At 42.1% G+C, this 23,566-nt stretch overlaps 1 protein-coding gene across 1 annotated transcript in view; it reads left to right on the top strand.

The window, feature by feature from the left end:
- Window positions 1–23,566, top strand: part of LOC311010522 (transmembrane protein 266-like) — a 42,464-nt gene that overhangs the window by 8,824 nt on the left and 10,074 nt on the right. The window contains exons 3-7 of the mRNA XM_084005044.1: window positions 2,657–2,848; window positions 16,635–16,789; window positions 18,788–18,861; window positions 20,629–20,685; window positions 20,876–21,014. Of these exons, the coding sequence (XP_083861170.1) occupies window positions 2,657–2,848; window positions 16,635–16,789; window positions 18,788–18,861; window positions 20,629–20,685; window positions 20,876–21,014 (617 nt within the window). The remainder of the gene's footprint in view (window positions 1–2,656; window positions 2,849–16,634; window positions 16,790–18,787; window positions 18,862–20,628; window positions 20,686–20,875; window positions 21,015–23,566) is intronic.

A 23,566-nucleotide genomic window follows, 5' to 3' on the forward strand; every position in this document is an offset into this window, starting at 1 on the left:
GTGAATATATGTTTAGACCAAACACCATTCTTATTTATTTCAATGAAAAAGACCCATTTGCTTACCGTTGCCTTGTTCACAGCACACACATAGTTCAGTTTGATTGAAATTTGACCTGCAGCTGTACCCTCGCACAACAACTTAGCTTATAAGCGCTTGTTTCCTGGTGTGGTTACGAATGTTTAAGTTATGGGTTTATGGCCCAGTTGGGAGCTGGCTGGCTGGTTACTTCCTTACTTCTCAGTGTAGAGGTCACAGAGTTTCGATCAGATCAGCCTTGGTCACTTTGTTGATCTCATCATGATTGCCATAACAGACTGTTACACACACACACACACACACACACACACACACACACACACACACACACACACACACACACACACACACACACACAGATATTAGGATGCCCTCAAACAGCTTAGGTCACTCTAGATTGCATCAAAGGTCCTTTAGCATTGATATCATCACTGTATATTTTAATAAACTGGTTGTGACGTGGGATGGGGATTTATCTGTTATCTGTCTGCACATCTATCTGTCCTGTCTATTTACCTGTCTGTCCTTTCCTGAAGGGATGCCTGTCTGTCAGGTTGCGTGTCTCTCCTCTGCATGTTTTAGGCCACTCAGTGCCGTCTGTCAGGGCAGTTTGAGGATGACTGTAGGAGGAGGAAGGTGAAGGAGTGACAAATTCAGAAATGCTATGAGGAAAAAGTCTATTGTGGTGTACGCCAAATGGCTGCTGGGAAAACCCTTGGTGTTCTCTCTGCACACAACCATTACTACGATCACTATAGTTTTTGTGTTTTATGAGTGCTGAAGCCATGAGGTAAATAGAGAATAACTTGCGCTGTCCCGGGATGATGAAAGCCTCTTAACCCCCTTGCCTCTTTCCATCACACCTCTTTCTGCTTCCAGCAAAGTCTCTCTGGTCCAGCTCTTTTTTATCCATCTTCTCTTCTCTTATTGTTCACAGACACTCTCTTATTTATTGCCCTCCAATGTACCTTCTCGTAGAACCCCTGGTACTAGTTTCCCCCTCGCCATTCACCCTTTTCCTGACTTCCTTTGACGTTTAAGGGAGAGTGGGGATCCACTCAGCTGACAAAGGGAGAGGCGGTGACGTCACAGCAGACATGATACACCAGCATCTGCTCTGGTCTAAAAATACACACCACAGGGCACACACACACGGCACACAGACACACACACACACACACACACACACACACACACACACACACACACACACACACACACACACACACACACACACACACACAGAGTCTGCAGCTGCACTCAGCGTTTGTTTCCACCTCCACGCTCTACTGAGATGGCCCAGCTTTTACACAACTGGGACTCGTGGGCAGGCGGGGTTACCTGCTGCCGGCCCTTAAACGAGGAGCCTTGATGTGTTCGGATATTAAGTTTTAAAGACTCCTGGTGGATGAGAGTGCAGGGTGTAGGTTTGCTAGTACAAACACAAATTATGGTTACCGTAGTTATTAGATTAACATCCGACCTGTCATTTAATTTATGAATTAATGTAAATCCTCCCAAATTGTTCAATGCCCACAATGTAAATTCCATTAATTGAACCTAATATATGAATAGCAAACATTGCCATGAGATTCAATTTACACTGAAATACATATGTGGGTCAAAAATGATCAGACGGTTCTATTTCTTTGACAGTTTTCCCTGACAGAATATTTCAATATTTCATATTCCAGCTATTCCTTAAACGTTCATAAATGTCATATAGTATTACTCCAAGTAGGTCAAAAATTATGCAAATGCATGAATGATCAGTTATTTGTGTCAGATACAGTACAGCCTTTATTGTGGATCACATCTCATCTGTGATTCGAATCACCGTTCACTTACATTATTTTACACAGCAAAACAAGTTCACATTTGACGCGTGTATATATTTAAATCACATCACTAGACTATAATGATATTACCCAACTTTATTATTAAGCATGCTAACTTCAGCTTGCTAGCTAACATTACAGTAGCTGTGGAGAAGCTGCCACTAGCTTACGGTACTTGTGAAGTAGCATACCTTGGTGAGATATACTTAAATATTAGAAAAGTTGATACTTTGATTTAAAAAAAGAAAGAACATTACCAACTTTAAATAATACTGGTGGTATCACATTTAAATCATTATTTTAAGCAGTGTTTTGAAGATGGTACAGAATCTGGCAGTGCCAGTAATCACTGTTTTTGAGGCACTCTCCAGCAACCCCCCTGGTCCTCAACTGTGCAGGATTTTGAGTGTAACCCTCTCTGCCCCTGCATTAATAAGAATGTTTTCTCAGTGATGTCGCCAGGCTGAATAATTAGTCTCCACCTGCTCTGCTATTGCTGATATATCTGCTACTTTTATGATCATTGATGAACGTCATTACAGTGTGGCTTTGAATGTTAAACTAGTCAAATATTTACGGGAAATAAAAAAGAAAAAAAGATGGCTGCTTTGAGACTCATACAACCAGAGAATGACACTAATCAGACATGATATCTATTGCTAGCATCAATTCTAAATAGATTTGACTGGTGTGATATTGGGCATTATTTTTCCCCCTTTCTATTCTGTCTCCTCATTGTGCTTGTGTGTTTTGTCTTTCTGTTGTTGGCATGTGACCAGGGAAGTGGAGCAGGCCGGTCTGTCGGACTTAGAGATCATCTCCCAGCCAGTGGAGGATGAGAACCGGTACTTGGCTCCTCCAGTCCAGCTGGTGAGTTTTGGCTACAGAGATCTGCCCCTCGCAGCTCTGGACCTCTCGCTGGCCGGCTCGCAGCTCCTCTCCAACGCAGATGAAGATGAAAACCGGGAAGGGTGAGCGAAGCTTCTGTTGCATAGTCAGTGTTGTTTTACATGAGAGATTCACCTGGTTTTGTTTCTTTTCAACGTAATTGTGAAGAGTGAGTGACAGACGTGATAATTTATAGATTTCAAACAGCTTTTTGGGAGAATTCACAGTGGCACCTATTTGCTTCTTTGAACAGTTTGGCAACCGGGAGGTGCGAGTGACACTGGGGGTATTTTTTCCTACTGTATGTGACTTTTCTGAAATAATTTTGGATATGACTCAAACACATACTCTCAGTCGGAGCTCAGCCAACACATTCCTACAGGGACTCAAAAGACTAAACATATCACCCTTCTGAAAAACTCAACACAACATGACTTTCTGTATTTACAGTATCATCCGTCTACCGTGACCTGATCATGTCATGAAAAAACATATTTGTAACTTATTAGAATTCCCATCTTCTCTCCACATGATACTCACTTTTACTCCATTGTGTTATTACTGATTTCACATCACAGTGTAGACAACACGTTTGCTGAAACAGATTAGAATTCAGACCTCGTCAGCCTCACCCTGAGGTGATTACATTGGCCGGAACATCAAATTTAAGAGCCAGTAGCCATGTTTCCATCCAAAGTGATTCGAATTACTGGGAAATGCGCATTAAAAGAAATTCAAATCATGTGTGTTTCCATCAAAAGAACGGACTTTGGTGAAAACTACAAATTCGCGCGAGTTTTCTAAGTCACGCGAGATTTTCCGCGGGTTGGCATGGCAACCAGCCTGTAAACATTCCGTCGTCTTCCTGCCGGTGACACCAGCTGGACCGGCCGGTGCTTGGGTGAGGTGCATGGGCTTTTCACACAGCCTTGGGGGCACAAGTGGCCCGAGTTCGGCCGTGTTCAGCTGTCTGTCTCCCGGCTGGTTTGCGTGCTGCGCGTCTTGGCGTTTCGCGTTCGACGGAGAGTCCGCCTGTGTGGACTCGCGTGGGGCTGGGCGGGCCGGTGTTTGACCGATGTCCGAGGGCTTTTCAGCAAGCTCTGACGGTGAGAGTCCCGACAGTTCGGCGTGGTTGAGGTCTCTATTTAAATGTCAAACACCGGAAGCAGTCGGGGTGAAAGTGCGCTACGTCACACTTGATTCGCATACAGCTGTTTCCATCCCATTCGAATCAACCAAAACCCGGCCATAGCGAGCGTATTTCATTTTGTGCGAATCAGGGGATTTTAATGCGAATCACGGCGTTTCCATCATCATTTTCCGATGCGATACATCTAGATGCGCATCTAAACAGCTGATGGAAACGCACCTAGTGACAGCAGGGGTAAGCCACTCCACCAGTGGACCCGTCGATGCATGACTCTACTATGGAGCCCCGATTGATGCAAAGCAATCTTTGCTGATCTTCCCCCTGTCAGCAGTATGATATCATATAATTTATAGCAAACTTCTGCACTGAAAAAATACTGAAGAAAGATCACATTGACCACAGATGATTTATGTACCATTGACACCGCCGCCGGGGTCCAGTACCGAGCTGTCGCCATGGAGTCATGAGCAAACAGGAAGCGTGGGTGAGCCGCAACTTCCAGGAGAGACTTCACTTCAACTGTTACCGAGTGTGGCCCCCAGTCCCCAGAAGTGGACTCGAATGCAGAGATGATTAATTATATAAATAATTTCAGCTCAGTGAAAGTTGGCTTGGTGGTGTCCATCTCAGAACTCTTATATCAATATGTGTGTATCTACAACAAACACTTAAAGGGCTCTGGAGGGAGCTCTCCAAAGTCATCCTGACTTGGGCTTTACCATGCACATGTCTAGTACATATTTAAAGATTCTGATACTCAGAGTATTGACATAGCAGAAAAAAACTAAGTGCTATGTAAAGATATAGTGGTGTAATGGCATCCTGAGTTTCTCTGTGCTCTGTTGACATAATTGGGCCGACTGCCTAACGTACCTGTGCATGTGAGCGTAACCCACTCATGGCCGCTGCTCTGCACTCCGCTCATATCATGTTATCATACCACTGATAATGACAGGGTTGGCATGGAAGCTTAGCACCCACCCTCCAGTTGCTCTGTTAGCTCTGTTGCTTGCACTGTAAGTGCTGTTATCCACCTTCTCGTTGCCATGTTGAGAGCCGTGAAAGGCAATAGTTATGCACTGAATTTCAAATTTAGCACCTTTAATCCGATGTCGACATGTTGTTGACATGAACAATATTTTCCGTGTTAAGAAGACTGTGATGGCTACTATATGGTGGCACCTGAAACTGTTTTCAACAAACATTTTACCCAAAAGTATCTTCCATCTCTCTCTCTCTCTCTCTCTCTCTCGCTCTCGCTCTCGCTCTCTTGCTCTTGCTCTCTCTTGTTCTTACACACGCGCCCCATATCACACTTGCTTAAATGCCACATAGTATGCATGATTATCATCCATCATGTATTAAGTCTCCCTCCCCAAGTCCTTGACTTGCTGTCCCCCGATGCTCAGTGTTACGTCCATTCATCATGAGGTGACAACCTCTGGGTTGTCCAGTGTCCATAAGTTAACTCCGATCAATTCATCATTTCAGAGTAAATATCCTCTTCCCTCGGCCTGCCGACAATAGGGGCCTATATTGTAAGTGACATTTTGCGGCGCGGTAGACGATAACATCACACTCTTAATTTCTTGTAAGTCCTTTGTACTGTCTCACTATACATGCTGCCAAGTTGTTTGATTGGCTCTTACATGGGTGATCAAAAGCACGTTGTTTAAGATTGTACTGCAACACTTCCAGTTATTTAATGTCATTAATATAGTGCTGTCTACAGTTTGAAGTAATTCATAGCTTACAAATTGACACAGACTGCTCTTGACTGATTTGGAAGTGTTTTTTTTTGAGTGAAACCATGCATCGTTACCTCACTTTTGTTTTTCGATGAATACTTTTTAAAAATTTTTATTGCCGGGTATTCTGTTCTGATGTCAGCCAGTCAGATAAACTATACAGATAAAAAGAGAAAATACAAGGCCATGTCATTTCAGTCAAAGACACATTTAACCTCCAACCTGCCGGTCATGGTTTTCACATGCATATGGATATGAGGTCACGTCACAGCCGTCCTTTTTGATGCATCACAACATTAATACATTTTTTTATTCTCTCACTATGCAAAACCTGCTGACTGTCCAGTCTTTCCATTCCATCCACCAACTCTGACTCAAACCTGGCTAAAAGCACACACTCTCACTGGGATGCACATAAACACCATAAGCTGTGGTATGGGAGCCAACACACACACACACACACACACACTCACACACACACACACACACACACACACACACAAACTACCTAATCCAAGTACGCCGTTTGACACCAAATCAGGTCTCACTCCATTGGTTCCCTTCAGTTAGTCAGTCAGGGCCAGAAACAGATGGATTTCGCAGACGCACCATTAACAGTAGGCGGTGCCGACACTTACGCTGCACTTGTATTACAGCCGGTCCAACCGCGCGTCCTATTTCATATCAGGGTCAGTGATGGCATGTATTTCCATTCCTATGCATGATGGATAGACGTGCGTATGGGTACTGAGATTGTCCTCGCTGTCTTGGGCTGGTGCTGTTAGTGCATTTCCCGTTGTTGCTCAACCAGTGAGATACCTGTAAAGCCGCTTCAGCTAAGAGTTGAACAATATCTGGGTCACAGGCCTGCTAGCTGTTGACTAATCACAAAACAAGGCTACGAATATGTTGTTCTTGAGCTTGCGTTCTGGGGGTCAAGAGACCAAAGTTCTGGTCCAGAGGCTGTGAGATGTAAGCACCCCTGCTGTAAAAAGCTCTAACAACAGATTTACCAGCCACTGTGGTAAAGGTTATTTTACCAGTGAGCCCAATTTACTCAAACTGTGCTTAGTGTGGTGGGGGTCACTATTTCATATTCAAGTCATTAGTGCGAAATGTCTGCCTGTAAAAATGCTGCCAGTGGGAGTTGTAAAAGTCATTATTCTTTCGTTTAGCTTTAATGAAATTCCATTTAAATCCACCAGGCATGAGCTCCCGTAATGTGTGTGTGTGTGTGTGTGTGTGTGTGTTACATCTTCACTATACCTTAAACGCTATACTAATCCCTCACATTAATCACTATTACCTATACTTCTTGCGATAACAGAGGTGAAATATCAAGAAACCTTTCTGTTTATAGGTCTCGCATAACGTCAGGTGTTCTTACCAACCTGTGAGATTTTCTAGACACAATGCTGTGAGATTCAGCACTAAAAGAGGGAAGGAACCTGAGAAAGTGTGAAGAAAAGAGGCCTCCTCAGACATTAAGGCCACCTTATTAGAATCGGTGAGATGTAGCGAGAGAGCGTCTCACTGAATGTGTCAGTCATCCTGCTGCCCTCCGGGACCCTTTTCTATTTCATTCTGTGGATTTCAGCACCGCTGGGCTCTCGGCGATTACACCTGTGCCTCCGTCTCCTCATTAAATGTATCGATCTACCTCTCAAACAGACAGCGTCCATTAGCCTTCTTATAAATGATGTTCGCGAGCGCCACACCCGTTGCACCGTCATCATGTTTTATGATTGGTCTCCGGTGGGCGGCTTTCTTAAATCAGCGCTTCGACATGTGAATTGACTTTGTTGGGTCATAACGGTGTGTAAGCACCATCAGGCCCCGCGTCTGTCTTTGCTTTCAGAATGCTGATATGAGAAGCCAGAGCGCCCCTAGCAGAGAGACTGATTGCTAAACTCACCTTTAGGGAAATGGGGCCGAGGAAATTAACCTTTTTTTATGGGTGCGTGGAATGATGAAGTGAAGTTCAGAGAATGCGAGACAGCAGCAGTAGGAGTGCAATCAACAGACATCAAAATGAAAATGCACGTGGGAGAGGAATCAGTTAGCTGCTCCACTGACTCTACCTGGGAAAGTGGATTGCCCCACCATCACCACCACCACACCTCCACCACTCTACTCCCAGCCGGTATCAGTTGGCTCATTGGCTTCCTGAGATAGTGAAGGAGCGTCATGAAGAAAGCTGTGCATGTGAAATGTTTAGGCATGCTCCGTTGTGATGCTGGGCGAAAAAAGAGAGCGTACACTCCTGAAAGTGAAATGCCAGAACCACGGCCGAAGTGTTTCATCAACATGGTGACGGCCCGTTGAGTGAGCGGTGGAACTTATGCTCGTTGTTAGATTGGGAATGCTTTGCTGTCAGCAACTTATCCCAGAAAGAAAGAGAAAAATATGCAAATTAAACAGCTATATTTGCTGTGTTGTAGAAGTCAAATTAAATGTATCATCTTGTCGTGTATTTCAAAGTTATTATATAACTAATCCGTTTTGTTGACGAGTCCCTGATATTGAAAGTGCATAAAAAAAATCACTTTACATGTTTGGAGCAAGAGACAACTTGCATGCTGTATTTCTCCTCCCAGGTTTGAACCTGAACGAACACAGCTTTGTGTTGTTATAGTTTCCCCTACACTGTATGGCTGCAGAGTGTTTCATAGCAAGAAAGCAAGCAGAGGGGATTAATCAAGAGAAAAGGCTCCCGTGTCAAACTGCCACTGTGTGATGAAGCACCTACTGTCAGCCATGTTTGCATATCATAGCCTGTAGCACTGTGAAGGTGGAGCTGACCTTACTGCTATCTCTGGTATAGCACGCTGCCCTCCCTTCACATGACAGCAAAGTAGTCACTCACGCACAATCCCTCCTCCTCCTCCTCTTCCTCCTGCTCGCACATATATCTGTGCATGCATGAACAGAAACACACAAAACGTGGAGTATTTATATACTCTGAGGGAGAGAGAACGAGGGGGGCGAATGATGCCAGGCCTGAAACGCTTTCTCACTGCGATACATAGTGGTTGTTAATCTAATCCTCTGTAATCATGGTTCACTTCATATTCCAGTTTATACTGCGCTGTCACATCTCATTAGGAACAATAGTGTTCCTTCCTTGATGCTTCTGCACATTTAGATAGGCTCCTCTTTCTCCCCCTTTCGCCACCTTTTTTACATATTTCTATATTTCCTCCTGATTTCTTTCTCTCGCATCTCCTCCTATTCCTTCAGTTTCATACTCTTCTTTTCACACTCATCTTTTTCCATCCTCAATTTCACACAGAGTATGCCTTCTCATGCTGAATACCAATCTGTGCCGTAGCTAAAATGAAATGCCAAGAAGCAGCCCATGTTTTGTTATCACCGCAAATCACGCTGCACACACTTGTCAGTGCGTCACTACCAGAGGCCCCTTCGAGGGCCTTTCACCATCCTCTTGGTTTACGCTCCGTGGTGAGGGTGAAGAAAGGTGGACAGGTTGGAGATTTCCAGTGGCCCGTTACTGTATTGTTGCCTAACACTGTGTTCCTATCAGGAGAGACGTGGGCGACATTGTGGGAGGTGGTTTTTCGAGCTAGCATCAGGGGGCAGCTGCAGTGTTAGCAGTTTTGGCGTCATGGTAAGTGGAGTGTAGTTATTAATAGAGTTGGGCCCATCCATCTTCCTGTCTAGGAAAAATGCTGGGAGGACCAAGGTGGCGTGGGCTTGTGTTCAGCACTTTCATGGCCGCCCACTCTCCTCCTAGTCATCAAGCTGCTTTTGTTTGTTTGCTCACTTTTTTTTTTTTTTTAGGTTGAAGGGTTCTTTTGGTGCATTTCAGCTTGTATTTGTGGGCTGCTGCTGGTATGTGACTTAGTCGGGGGGAAAAACATGCTGGGTGTTACAGAGAATTTCAGCGAGGGATTTGAAGGGCCAGGGCCTCATCTGGGCCCTGCATTGGTGGTTTAAACTGTCAATTAAATAGTCAAGGGATGTCACAAATATTTAAAAATAGTTTATATTCTTTCAGAATAAAATAACACAATGGACTAAACTGTGTTTGCAAAAACATCCCAAGTCATGTAGGTAGAATAATGTGACAATTAGAGGTTACTTCACAAAACTCTACTCAACATCAACTCTGTTTAAAGGACCAACAGGATATAAAATAAAATGTACCCCTACTCAGGTTGTCAGACCGGCTCATAGACCACCCCAATCCGACCCCCACTGCTGTTACAAGTGCACACCTGAGCAGTGGAATGATGTCACCTCCCATCCCAGTGATGGCTGTGTGGCTGCCAGACGCAGGGACAGAAGCATATGTTGCTGATATGGCTTTTCCAAATGTGTGAGGAGTCCAGGGTTAGGTACCAGCACCAGATGGCTCATCTAAAGGGGGAAAATAGGAAAAAAAACAAGTGCTCCTACCCTTTGCCACCCACCAACTTGAGGCCAACGGCCCAAATGTTCCATTTTGGAAATAACTCCTGGCCCATTTGCAAGTTTCAGAAAATGTTAAAGCAGGGAAATAAACAGCCCTTTGCATATAATGGTAGTCGTCTCTGGGGAATTTTGTGAGGGGCATGGCTCTGAGGCTATTAAAGGGACATTTCACTTTAGCACTGTACCTCTCTCACAATCCCAAAATAGATTTGTGCAAAACTTACTGTGGGTCCATCACAGCATGTTTTACTTTACATGCTGCAACTTTGTTAGAGGAGGGGAGGAAAAAAAGTCCAAATGTTAAATCTCGCCTTTTGAAATTATGCATTCTCTCAAGGCTCTCACCTGGTCGAGCCAATTGGGCCTGATTTAATTAGCGAGTGGAGGAAGTCGTCTGAGACGGCGACCTGGGAGTGACCGGCCTCCCTGTTATCTCCCAGGCTTCTTAATTCCTCTGCCACAGGGATGGCTGCTGGCTTGTGTAGTGCAGAAGTTCATCGTTTGTTAAATGAGACGTGTTCTGTACAATATGTACAGTATTCGTTCAGCAACATTCATTCTACCCCCCCCCCCCCCCCCCCCCCCCTTCTTACCCCCAGACACAAATAGTAACATCATATTGTAGGTATTAAAATGTCAGTTACCAAAAATACCTAAAACGTATCTCTGTCCACAAAGCTTTGGTGTGATTTAAGAGGGCTTGAAGAGAGGGTTCAACTGGATTTTATATGTGAAGCTCAAAGCTTTTGCTGCTGATAATATTAATACTAATAATCTAAAATTGTTTCCCTTATATGTGAAGCACCACACACATTCACATTAGTCTTTCTCATCCATGAAGTCAAAATACTGCTTTTGACTTTTGTTGCTGAGGCCTGTAACTAACTGCCATCTATAGTAACAGTCTAACAGTCTAGGCTGACTGTGATTGGCTGAACACATACGGTAGACACCCGCAGAATACAGAACGCACACGCACGCACACACACACACACAAACACACACACACACTCTGACCTTCCTGTCCCTTTGTAACATACAAATGAGTCTTTCCCCGGCGTTCCCACATGATTGCAAGGAAAAGCTGAACACCAGTTGTCCTTGTTCATTGTGTCGCACGAGGCAAGGCTCCAGACTTAAATCGAGCTGCAGGTGAATGTCATCTAAATCATGTGTTTCTTGTTATATGTGATACCTTTCAGCACGGGTACATTTAAATATCTCTCAGCTTTATATTCAATATTCTATATAACAATCTGTGTTCCAGTTGAATGTTTGCTGTTCCTTGTACATTGAATTTAACACATGCATCCTCACCAGGATTTTAATCACATTAATAAACTCTGGATCCACATTTACAATAGCTAAACTTTAGATTACTTTCCATTAACATTTGATCGTCTTTATTTAATTGGCCACAGTACCAGAGTAGCTACAGTATCAGATATGACCTGAAATGAAACAAAGAACTTATGTAACCATCTCATATAAACAATTGAGCAATTTGAATAAACATTATGCTTGCCTGAAAATACTGTTGATGCAAGAAGATAAATGCCATATAATAATAATTCACTTGTCATATTTCTTTTTATCTATTGAGTTTAAAAAAAAGAAGTCAGTACCTCAGAGATATACTGTATACATTGACTCCAGGGTCAGTGATTTATTCCTTTTGGTTCTGTTTCCACTTAAAGTGTTGCAGAAGTGTCGGGGCTTGCTTCTTCGATGCTGATGTGTTGTGATCAGTGGTGCATGGGCATTGGTAATGGGGAACCTTTCAAATGTAAAATTAATTACTTGCAATCTGACAGCATCAGGGAGACTCAGCATGTATTTTATGCTTAGTTGGTACTCTCCACTTTTCCATGCTTGTTTTAGCATAAAACATACGTGTGTGTTTGTGAGTGTGTGCGTTGGTTGTTGAAACGTGTAGCCTGTTCGAGACAGTTGTTTTTACTGGAAGATAGGATGCTGCCTGTCTGGTGTCTTGCACATATAATAGCATAATATTTCCCAACTTCAAATGTAACGTATACACACTGTTTAAGCACTCATTCTTTACTGCTGTCCATTGGACTACGGATGAATGAATGCGTAAACCCCACCACCGCGGTGGAGTGCTTTATCTGATGAGACCATCAGGTGCTGTGAGACTGACAGTCCTGGTTTTTGGTGGCTCACTCAACATGCTGGTATTGATTACTTTCTCTGATTTAATCTCCCGCCTCCGTTTCCCTGTCCAGCTCCACTCAATCTCACCAGCGGTGGGAAACGGTGAAAGCTATATCAACTTGCTCAACACACACTGATGTAGAGAATGAAGGAGTGGAGGAAAGAGAAAGCAGGACAGAATAAGACAGAAATGTAGAGAGAGAGCAAATGAAGAAAGACCATGTTAATGTCCAAAAAGTCTTTACATTTGACTAAAATGACAAAAGCAACATGGCTTTTTTTTTTTTTTTTTCGAAATCAATATTACAACTTGAAAAATGCCAATGTGAAAATCCACAAAGCCATAGTGAACGAGCAGTTTGAGAGGTGACCTTGTCCGCTATGTGTGCTTGTCTACTAGTGACTCAGGCCAGGTGGTTCTGTCAGGCCATCAGGGTTGAGCGGGTCAGAGAAACAACATTTGCTCTTGTTCTGTTGCTTTAATAAGACTCATTAATATACTGCATGTGTCACCGGTGGCGTCTCACTGCGTCCCCTCTAGGCCCGGCTCTGGCATGACATGAAATAAGGACACACACACATTCACTGAATTCAGCCCATTTGTCGAACGTATCAAAGCTGAGCCTTTGCACTGCCTGTGAACTCGCGTCCCTTATTCATCCGTTTGTGTGTGTGTGTGTGTGTGTGTGTGTGTGTGTGTGTGTGTGTGTGTGTGTGTGTGTGTGTGTGTCTGTGTCTGTGTGTGTGATTCTTTGGCTTGTGCGGTAGCCTTGAAAACAACATGTTATCAATGCTAGGCAGGTTGTAACACAGCTTTATTGCCTCATTACTCAGCGGCGCATTATCATATCCTCAGGTGATAGATTTGATCTTGGCCAGCATGCTGCATATGACGTGTTATGAAAGAGCGGGATTGCTGGTTATAGATTTTGACTGTAGGACCGCAAGCCTATAAACCTATAACCGCCAACGGGTATTAGTTAGAATGCACTGATTTTCAAGGTACAGGGTTAATTTATTTATTATCATACAACGTTGAGTTGTATGACAAAACGTCCCTTTATGATGCTCACGACAACAGTCATATCAACCCAGGACACATCGCTCAGTCCTGAATCATGCCACCATCAGGCTCTTCTTCACTCAATGCATTGAGCAAGTCTCGTGCCTGATGTACATTCATTAATCCTTTTCTCTTGTCCGTAGTGAAAGTTAGCCTCTGACATATTATGCAGCTTTACGCAGCTCAAACACAGTGGACAAATAGGAATAGCAGTGCATTTTATAGAAAAGTCATCCAGTGGGCCGGATGGGACCCTTTAGTGGGTTGGTTCTGGTCCCAGGGCTATATGTTTGACACCCCTGGAATAGGAGGTCCTATATAACACACTTTTGGGAAAAGTCAAAGACTGGGGGACTGTAATATTTTACTGAAACAAAATTACGGCTTTAGTGGGGGACATTTTTTGTCTGAATTGTACTTTTTTCCCCAAAGACGGATAAAGTCATAAATACCCTTTTTAACGGATCTGCCTACCAACACTTCAAAAGATAACTAACATATATGCACTGGACATGACCATGTGCAGTAACGTGCATTCCTTTCATCACCTTGAGGATTCAGACAACCAACAGAGACTCTAAAATACACTGCTTCCAGCCAGAAAAACAGGGTGCTTTCAGGGATCTTTCCCTCGGGACCTCAGTGTACCTACAAATCCTGGCTATTGCCCTATTTTGGGGGCCTTGAGGAAAATAGTAAAATGATCCAGAAAGTGGATTTGCACTTTTAGGATTATATTCAGTGATATTTATTGTGATTGGCTGCACTATGACATGATTCCTAGAGCAGTTAAAGCCTGAAGAGACTGTACCCTTATAAAGTTTGTGAGAAGAGTATTTCACTTTTACCACTTCTTTTTTTTTTTTACTACACCCACTCGAGGAGTTTTTATTGTTTTTTCCTTATTTTTTTTGCTTCCTCGCAGCAGTTGAATGAACCGTGAAATCATTTGATATAAGATGCACTTTGATGGACTACCTAATCATGCGCTGGAAGTTTACTAAACCATAACCTCTGGAAATGGAGGTTGTGTTGAGCCGGTGAAATGTTTGGATGACTGAAATGCACAGATTTTACCTCCTTTTTTTGCCCTGAAATCTTCTTTCTATTCTCACAGTATCAAATATTCCATTTCTTGACGTTCATATAATCAGATCTGTTAAAACATTTTTTTGGGGTTAAATGAGACTTTGTGCTGTGTAGTGAGTAGCCACAAATCCATAAAGGTGAAAGAAGGTTATTACATGAGTGGTGCAGATCCCTAGATTCTCATGGATCATGGCGGTGGAAAGGGCGAACAAGTAACTCTCCTCACTTCAGTTACTGTCTGAAGGTGACACTAACTCCAACTGCTGTGTTGGAACAGATCAGTAACATTCAGTGAATATTTGAATGGAAAGGTATGCAGAGCTTATTTTCTTGGTAATTAATATTGTTTATTATTATTAACATTAGTAATACCCTGTATGAGCATATATATATATTTATAATAAACATAAAGGCTGGCATGTAGGCTTAATCTCAGGACTCCATGATACCTGGCATCCACGGAGTCTCGCCAAGACTTTGGTGGAGCAGATTCTGCACCATCTGGAAGTTGCACATTTGTGCCACCCCACCCAAAGCCAAGAAGATGATTGCTATCAGCATGATTACGCCTTTATCAGATTAGCTGTGTATTGTTTACAGGCTCGTGGCTTTGCCCATTGCCAGCATTGAACAAATACTTTCCTCTGAGAAACAAATGGAGTGATCGTCTGAGCCGATAACATTTCCCTTTATAGGTACATATTTGTTACTTGGGAGAAAATGATACGTTTTTTTCTTTGTGTCTGTTAGTATTTTGTAGTCATGTGCTCATACTGGGATCCAGCCAAGCAAATCATCCTTTGTGCAATATAGCCTGTCACATGATCTGATGTATGATCTTCATTATGGATTAATTTGTTTCATTCCAGTACTTTGGAATGGGAGTTAATGATAGATGTTTAATTTGCATGGTCTCATTCAGACGCGGCTCTCACGAAAACTAATTTCAAAGACAGAACGCACCTCCATCCAGCAGTTTTAAAGTGAGAACGCGATGTGATTTAATGGGCTATGACTGGTATTAAGACGGATAAATATCCAGATTGTTCCATAGTGAGTGCAGCGTAGTCAGATTTGAAGCCATGTTGGGGAAAAAAAACTCCCTCCGTCGCAGCTCATATTAGCACCACGCCAAGGAATGAAGACATGGTCAGAGGAGAGAAATGCTCTGCCAACGTCTGTCTCCTCCATGCCAGTGCATGGGGAGAAGGGAAAGGTAGTGGGCACAGCCAACTTTCCACTCCAGCTGGAGTGCTGGTAAGAAGCATTGTTTCTCTCATCTCCTACTGTCAGCCCTTGTAGTAGCTGGTCTGTATCACCACTATTTCAAAATAGTATTGAGTCATCTTGCCAGAAATGACCTAAATGCTGGATTCTCATAGTACCGTTTTTGTCTTAAAAATTCACCTTATATTTTATTAAATAATATTAAAGGCAGTCAGGCTACCTAATGCAGTTGATTGAAAAAACATATCCCATAGATCAAAATCTAATTAAATGATAACATTGATATGTATGTATTTTAGTTGTGACTCAGGTCACTGATTTTGTTGAATGTGAACTCTTTCCCTCTAAGCAGCATCCTTTACAGTGACTCCCTTCATTGCCATGTAAAAAGGAGTCCATCATTATTCCGGTCACAACTACAGGTGCTGGTTGAGTCACTAGTTCACAGAGCTTCACTGTCCCTTTCTCTGTCAATGCTGTCTCTGACCACACTTCCTTTCCCCTTTGCTCTGGCCATCAGCACCAAATTTTGCTGGGATTAAACAGATATCTCCTTTCATAAATGTAAACTACCACCCTCTGTTGGCCACGTCAGGGAGTTCAAATATCAAAGGCAAACCGTTGAAATATTGCTCAGCATGCACGCGTACTGGGAATCAATGCAAGCTTCAGTCAACGGTGCCAGTTTAAACAGACTCTCCTGGAAGATCATTCATTATTCCAATGTCACAGCCTCGTATGTAAGTCAAATGATTTGCCTTTGGTTGTACTTTGTTTAGAGGCAATATATTGATTCTAAATCATTACATTTGTGGCTATGGAATATGAATGACTATTTAAATCGGCTTACTTTTATGACCTGTCATGCCTTTTTTATTCTTTTGTGAATGATACAGTCTTGAAATAGAGTATCCCATACTGATACAAATCAACTTCATATTTTTTTTTAAATCTACCTATTTTTGTGTGTTTTCTGTCTTTAGGTCCAACTGGTTAAAGCCCTGCTGCGGTCGCCGGGTGGCCCTGTGGCAGGTCTGTCTGCTCAGTGCTGGCTTCAACTGTATCCTGGTGGCCTGCGTCATCCTGGTGGTGCTTTTCCTGTCTTTGGAGCTGCTCATAGACACCAAACTCCTACAATGTAAATGGAATGCATGGCTCCTTATTTATTTCTCCTATTTTCACCTTTATTTTATCAAGGGGGAGGTTTCGTGTATGCATATCCCTCTCCAGCAATGCACTGTGTGACGTTCATGAAAACACCTAGGAGGCGCAGAGCAGCATGCAGGAGCAGTGGGGAGTAAAACGCTGTGGTGTCCTCGAGCATTTCACTGAATCTTGACTCACTCTACTGGTGCTTCTCCTGCACTGTGGGTGATGAAGAGTATTTATTTTCAAACATCTGAAATGTGTGTAATTATTCGTAATCTCATTATTCCTATCATTTTCTGCTGCTATGCGGGTACAGTCTTAAGCGTTTAGTTTAGAGGTTACACCTTGTCCTGGTTGACACAATGAGATATGAGGAAGAAAATATTGCTGAAAAAAGTTCCTTATTTAAAAAAAGAACTGTACTTAAATCAATAAAATTTTTGAATATTTTCAATTTATTTACGCTTCTAATATTGTACCTTTTTACTCTACCATATATATATATATATATATATATATATATATATATATATATATATATATATATATATATTTTTTTTTTACAATTGTAGGTAGCCTACTGGTTACTTTCCAGATTCATATTTTGATGTAAAAACAATTTAATCTAAATATAATTTCATAGGGCTGCACGGTGGGTAGCACTCTCCCCTCACAGCAAGAGGGTCCTGGGTTCAATTCCCGGGTCGGCCCGGGTTCCTTCTGTGTGGAGTTTGCATGTTCTCCCCGTGTAAGCGTGGGTTCTCTCCGGGTTCTCCGGCTTCCTCCCACAGTCCAAAGACATGCAAGATGGGGATAGGTTGATTGATGACTCTAAATTGCCCGTAGGTGTGAATGTGAGAGTGAATGGTTGTTTGTCTCTACATGTCGGCCCTGCGATAGACTGGCGTCCTGTCCAGAGTGTACCCTGCCTTCGCCCAATGACAGCTGGGATCGGCTCCAGCCCCCCGTGACCCTAAATACAGGATTAGCGGTAGAAAATGGATGGATGGATATCATTTCATATAATACAATATACAGATAAGTATTAAATGATTATTTGGCTTGGAGCCCAGTTTCACGTTTGGGATGACTATGAGTTGTTAGCAGTTATTTCTTCCACCACTGAGCTTGTGTTATCTAAATTGTGTAAATATTAGTAGACTCTAAACTGCCCCTGGAAATGACTGTATATGGATTAAGGTGCCAATCATAACATCTAAATGAGTGTTATTTAGAATTTTGACCCTCATTCTATTACTATACAGTATATTGACAGTGCGGTTTACAAAGATTCATTTCTGACGATCCGTTACTTGTGTACAAATCACCACAACAGCTCTGTGATTTATTCAGGCGTGTGCATTTAGTGTCCTCCCTTTCCATCACGGCTGTGTGTGTGTGTGTGTGTGTGTAGTCGTGCCACTCACAGAGGAGCCAGTGGTGCTGGACGGTAAACGGCTGTGATGGAGAAAGGTGATAATGAACCAAGTCTTTTGCAGCAGGCACAAGTTCCCATCGATTACTGGCCAGCATCCAGCTCCGATGATACCTGCGTCTCGCTGTGGATGGCAGGACTCCAGTTACAGACAGATCTATTGTAATCCAGTTCTTTGTCAGCTGCCACTCCTGCAAGACAAACAGTGGAGTGGGCTATACTGTAGGGCGTGAGTGAGGGAATGCATAGAGGGATGGATTAGCAGGCTTGGTAATTCAAAATTAATTCAGGCATGGAAGTGAATATTTCTTTTCTTTGTGCTAGACCTTCTTGAAATCTGAATGTAAATAATATTTTCATTGAACACATCCTTCTACAAGATACAAGCTCAGATAGGAATTTAGAAATTTAGAAATGTATACAATTATTATTTTTAAATGAATTTCCTCAACTTGTAGATATAGGAACCCCTTCCTTCCTTGTGTCGTTTCTTGTTTGCTCCTCTTTAAAACTTTACATGTTAACATTTGTGCGTGTTTGTTCTCTCAATAGTTTCCAATGCTTTCCAATTTGCCAGCATTATCCACTGGATCAGCCTTATAATCCTGTCACTCTTCTTTTCAGAGGTAAGACAAGTATATTGTTGTCCATAAACTTATTTCAGTTACCACCATACATTAAATAATTGTGCAGTCATATTTTGTTCTCAAGTTAGTCTGTTGTTTTTCTATCTGCCTGCTCTTGGTGTCTTGCATGATGTTATATTGCCACAGGAGTTCTTCATGGGGACAAAAATCCTGATGTTTGAACTACTTGTCACGTTTCTTTTTAATTCATAATTTAATTAAACTGAGCTTTACTAGATTATAAACTATAGCAATGCAAACCAGGTACAGGCCTAAGGGAACCAGATTATGTGGCTGCCATTTATTTTCCTTCATCTTCTACTCAGGATTTAGTTTTAGCTTCAGAAATGCTACCTTAAGGCTGGATGGCAGGTGAAATATCTGTTGCATGAAGCACAATTGTAATTACTCTTAATCAAATTTGAGCCATTGTTTGTCACTGTTTGATAAAGATAATGTCTTATCATTACTTTAGAATTGTGGAAAAACAAAATGGAGAAGGAAGAATTTAGCCCACAGGCCTCCACTCCGGTGCAAACCAATTACACTGACAGCCTCAGCCCCAATGCCCTAAACCAAACATTAATTACCACTGAGCCAGCAGGAGCAATAATTAAAGCTGAGCGTAATGAGCACTAGGGATGGGGTTACAGTGATACGATCCATCCAAACACCTGACATCACAGAAGAAGAGTCATCTGGGAATGGTGTTAGATAGATGTATAGCATATCAACAGCTGGCCCCTCTGCACCAATCGGAAAACAGGATTCAAACGTGTGGGCGGAGTCCCTGCACTTCTCACTTGACACCAGCTTTTGTTGTCCAACACGCGCTCTGGATGATGGATTAGCAGGGGCCAGTCATGCATGACACATGCTAATTGGAGTGTAAATCAATGGCCCTGCTCAACAAAGGGTCCCACAACCGGCAGCATATGCACTGCACAATATGAAATTTGATAGGCGATTGGGTTACATATGTTGTGTTATTTATTGTAGATTTTGGTGTAGGAAGTGCTCTGGTTTCCGTTTGTAGTCACAGCAGTAGTGACCAATCATGTTTCTACTGCATTACCCAGGTACCCAACAATTGCCCATTTTAGGATTAGTTGGTGATTCGGCTGTGTAGTCACTGTTGAGATGTTGACAGCTGGAGCCATTTGCGTTTCACGTTGGCAATAAAATAGAAATAAAGCCCCTTTGCCCCCAAAAGCCTATCTAGACCGAGGAGCTGGGTTCAGAGATGGCCACAGATATAATAATAGCTTTATTAAATAACTAACTATACATGCTTGTAAAAAGGAAGGTTTTCTGTCTTTGTGATATTTCGATGAAGTGTCAAATTAGTATTATTGTTCTGTACGTGTGCATGTTTACAATTTCATAGCTTTCATAACGTATTTTACACTGATCTAAAACAGTTATATATATATATATATATATACATATATACATATATATATATATATATATATATATATATATATATATATATATATATATATGTACATTAGTGTATATATACATAGTTATTCTTTTTCAAAGAAGAATTTTAAAGAAGAAAATGGTCCCCCACAGGCCTCTTCTCAGTTCCTAGTCCATGTTCACACATCTTGACAAAGGGTGTTGGATGTGCTGACATCTCAAAAGACTAAGAATATCACAAGAGCTTTTTATATGTATCAGCACACTCCCTCACCTATCTATTTTAATGCCTTTTATCTCTCTCTCTGTCTGTCTGTCTGTCTATCTGTCCGTCTGTCTTAGACTGTCTTCAGAATCGTAGTGCTTGGGATCTGGGACTATATAGAGAACAAAGTTGAGGTCAGTGCTATCGTTGTGTGTTTAGAAACGGATCTTGATGACCAGGTTTCCATTTTTTGTCAGTATCAGATATTATTTTTAATCTTTGCTCCTACAGTTCCTACTGTTCAGAATTTGTGGTAACACACTTACAACAAAGCAATGTTTGCACATATTTGAATTTTGTATGCGCTTGTGTGTGCAACCTCAGGTTTTTGATGGCGCTGTCATTGTGCTGTCCCTGGCCCCCATGGTGGCCTCTACGGTGGCCAATGGGCCAAGCAGCCCATGGGACGCCATCAGCCTCATCATCACTCTACGTATCTGGAGGGTCAAGAGGATCATTGATGGTGAGGCAGGCTAAAAAAAACCCATGTGTCCATCAAAGATGTCTTATGAAGAGACCTTTATTTGAGACTGAGTAGTTTTGTGGAGCAACTTAAAGACTATCAATCTATACCTAAGTTTACATAGATGTATAAAAACCAGCTCGCCTTGAAAGAGCTAAGTGACCCCATTCTCTCCAAGATTATACAAATTATTTACTATTCAGAGCAATATATCTATTGATCATCCTTCATAGTGAATTGCTGCCACTTTGCTACTCTAACTTGTATTGATTGTAAGGGGATGGTTAAGTAGATTCAGAGGGGCCATAATGAATATAGTGGTTGTTCTCCCCTATGCTAATGCAGACCAGTTCGATATCTGTTCGGAGGTCACCGTCACCATACGCTGACTGCATACAGAATCAGCTGCACACAAACCACACAGGAACTCAGTGTTCGACTTGTTCATGTCAGGCTCAATGAGGGATACTTAAACATTCTTTTTTTTGTTTCTTATTCATTTCGTTTTTATTTTAAATTATATTTTAAACAGGATAAGATCCTATGGACATTTCTGTCTTGGTGGATTTCAGGTTGGTGTTATAGTCCAGAATCTTAATCACACATGAGTACATTGTTGAAATATATGGAACTAAAAGGGACACATCATAATGACATGATGAATCATTTAAGGAATCATTACAATACAAGTTTCAACATCATTGATTTCCTCCGGTGAAGCACCTTCAGCAGGAGCATGATTCCTGCTTCTTGTCATGCAGCGGTGGTGTTGGCTTGCCAGGGAATGGCCTCGTGATTTTCCTGCCTCACACCTCAACCTGTTGGGTTTGATATTTGTGAGTGATTGAGTTTGCTTGTTAGGCAGGTGGCAACACACCTCAGAGGGTAAAAATCACACTCAAACCCCCCCATGTACAGCTGAGGGACCAGCTTGTTTATCGCAGGAGAGGGATGGAGTCTCTCGCAGAATTAGCTTGATGTATGAAGCAGCGATGTTTTTGTCAGTCCGACGGGAGTGGAAATACAAACGAGTGTACTGCAGCAGAATTTGTAAGTACTAGTAAGCATAATTTATTTGCAGAGTGATATGTCAACCTCCTAAAGATGTAGAAAATAGGTGATCAAAAACAAATTCAATGTCTTCCTTTCCATCTTCAAATACATATCAAGATAATAAAACAATTCTAGTGCTAGTCGTAATGATTTAAACAGACAATTTATAAAATAACACAATATTCATAAACAGATAGGTGATCCATGCAAAGGCCTACTTCAGTTTGAAATGCAGTGAAACAGTATTTTGTAGGTTGCTATGTAATGCAAGTCACACACGCAGGTCTGTGTGAACAGTGGAGCAGGGCCTCTCGTTATCCTCTGTGAAGTCGTGGTGTGAATTACACTGGTATACACGTGCTGCCAGATGCTGTCAGTAACGCACACACACACACACACACACACACACACACACACACACACACACACACACTAGATTGCATCAAAGGTCCTTTAGCGTTGATATCATCACTGTATATTTTAATTCTTGCACATGCATACTCATGCGCACACATATATACCTGTATGTATGCATTTACATACATAAATACAGGCATGCACATGTGTGCGTGTGTGTGTATCCATACCACAACGCTATAGCAATGATGACTAGTCGTGAACGTGCACACAGGCACAAACTATGAGAAAGTCATTTTTATTGTTTTGATTAGCTTCCAAGTCCGTCTTCTAAATATGGAGCCCCAGAAGTAGCATAAAAAATGTTATGTGTTATAGGGAAATAGAAGTGTACTTTATGACAGCTAGAGTAGCTTGGTGTTGAGTATATAATATGCATGTATATACTGCTTTTGCATGTATATATGAAGGTGTATGCAGAGTATGAGTATGCATGCATGTGTAAGTACTGGTATATACTGTATGTGCAAGTTAAGAATTTACTTTTGGCCTAGGCGGCTTCTCATACATACTGACACAAATACAATATGCAGGAGCACACATATATTATCCCTGTATATTGTGTTGCTAAATAATGAACCTGCAATCGAGCGTTTCATGCCTGTTTGAATTCTGACTGGACTGACCCCATCTGATGTCCCCACTTTGCGACGTGCGTGTGCCAACATGACTATAAATAGCTGCGCGGAGCATGTGGCGATGGCTGTGTGCTTTTCGCTGCCCCCTCAGTACCAGAAAGGCGTTGAGTCTCATAACAGTTCAGATCCACAATCACAACAACGACAGAGATATTGGAATCAGATGAGTATCATTACTGATTGTATTTCACCTCTTTATGTTGCCCATAGCAACATTCCCCATCAGGATACATAGCATTGCCATGTGTGATGTCATGTCGCTGTCTTACAAATGTGATCACAATGAGGTGTGACTGTCTGCCACCAGTGATGACAACAGGTATCCAAATGTGCTCTCCTTTTTTTAGGTACGCCTTCCCGACCTGTTCCAGAAAGTGTGTCATGTAAAAATAAAGTGTGCAGTCAGATTGAAAGATGTTATTGATTGATCAAAATGAGATCGAA

The sequence above is a fragment of the Eutrigla gurnardus genome, assembly GCF_963514095.1.
Source record: "Eutrigla gurnardus genome assembly, chromosome: 1".
Classification (NCBI taxonomy): Eukaryota; Metazoa; Chordata; class Actinopteri; order Perciformes; family Triglidae; genus Eutrigla; species Eutrigla gurnardus.